This window comes from Myotis davidii, unplaced genomic scaffold, assembly GCF_000327345.1.
Source record: "Myotis davidii unplaced genomic scaffold, ASM32734v1 scaffold653, whole genome shotgun sequence".
In the NCBI taxonomy this organism is placed as follows: Eukaryota; Metazoa; Chordata; class Mammalia; order Chiroptera; family Vespertilionidae; genus Myotis; species Myotis davidii.
In genome coordinates this window covers 674,709-675,947 of record NW_006285129.1, presented here as the reverse complement: position 1 = coordinate 675,947, position 1,239 = coordinate 674,709, and the positions used below count along the sequence as shown (strand labels likewise).

The following is a 1,239-nucleotide window of genomic DNA, read 5'->3' as shown; positions in this document are numbered from 1 at the left end:
TCATTTTATCACTTCCCTACTAAAAACCCGGCACTATATCCCCATCTTTGACCAAAGAAAGTGATCTCCAATCAGTCAAAATACCTTCTTGCCTTCCGTTTCTGACTGTCGGTATCTCCCTTATTAGACGGTGAGCGCCCAGATCCTCCTGCCCTACCAGTACCATAGCAGACATTTAACAATTAGTTACTGAACTTTTTTTTTCACCAGGGACAAATGTCCTTAAAAGAGGAAAAACTATAGAAAGTATTACAGATCACCATATGAAGTTTAAGCATTAGAGCACCTAACGCGTGTTTTACAGAACCAATCGTCTGCAGAGTGGCCAACTGGGCGAATCCACTACCAAGCGAGGCATTTTGGTAAAATTGTTTTTCACTGACGTTTCTCATCACTGACCTCTGATGCCCAAGAGGTGGGATTAGGCAGACAGCTGACTTCTTCCTCGCCCTCCCTCCGCCACTGGACCGGCTGGTTCAGTGGCCTGCCCTGCCCGTGGCCGATTTGGCGTTTCCATTGGTCAGTTTCCCCGAGGAGGCTGGCCCTGGCTGTGACCCCGCCCTATGTGGGCGGGGCCTCCCCGCCGTAGGGTCTGGGGACGGTGGGGGTTGTTGTGGCCGCCATCTTGGGTTCCGCGGTAGCGGTGGCGGCCGTAGGGTGCCGCGTCGGGGAGTGGCTCTTCCCTCCTGCTCCCCCCCTCCCGCCCCGCTCGGTGGCAGTGGCTCCTCCCACCGGGGGGGTGGCGGGACGGCGGTGGCACCTACGGCTATGGCGGCTACAACTGCTAATCCCGGTGAGGAGACGGAGGACTGGGGCTCCTCGAGGGGAGGAGGGGCTGACGGGGTTGGCAGCTAAGGTGGACCCTGGGCTGAGGGGCCGTCGTGGGAGCTGAGGGCACGGGGACGCGTGGTGGCCGGGAGGGGGCCCTGGGGAATGGGATTGACCTGGGGGAGGGGCCCGACCCTGGGACTTGGCGGAGACTCGTGGTGGAGGGAGGCAGCGGGCGGGGGTTGGGGGTCCCGTACCCCGAGTTCTGTTGAGGTTGGTGTTCGGTAGGGTCCGCCTTCAACCCTCTGCCCACGGGAGCTGCTGGACGCCAAATAGCTGGGTAGAGGGGCTCGGTTTATTTAAAAGTAGTTTAGACTCACGAACGCTGGACCACGTTGCTGTTTATCTGAGGTGGTGCTTTCTAACGTTTAGCTTGAAATTTAAAGTTAAGAATATTTGGGTATGTTCGCA

The 1,239-nt window shown here is 57.5% G+C and overlaps 1 protein-coding gene across 4 annotated transcripts in view; it reads left to right on the top strand.

The window, feature by feature from the left end:
• Positions 1-595: 595 nt before the first annotated feature.
• The window catches only part of ARNT (aryl hydrocarbon receptor nuclear translocator), a 60,506-nt gene continuing 59,862 nt past the window's right edge, over positions 596-1,239 (top strand). For all 4 annotated transcript variants that reach the window (XM_006755653.2, XM_015558733.1, XM_006755652.2 and 1 more), the window contains exon 1: positions 596-793. In XM_006755653.2, coding sequence (XP_006755716.1) covers positions 769-793 — 25 coding nt within the window. In that variant the 5' untranslated portion in view covers positions 596-768. The remainder of the gene's footprint in view (positions 794-1,239) is intronic.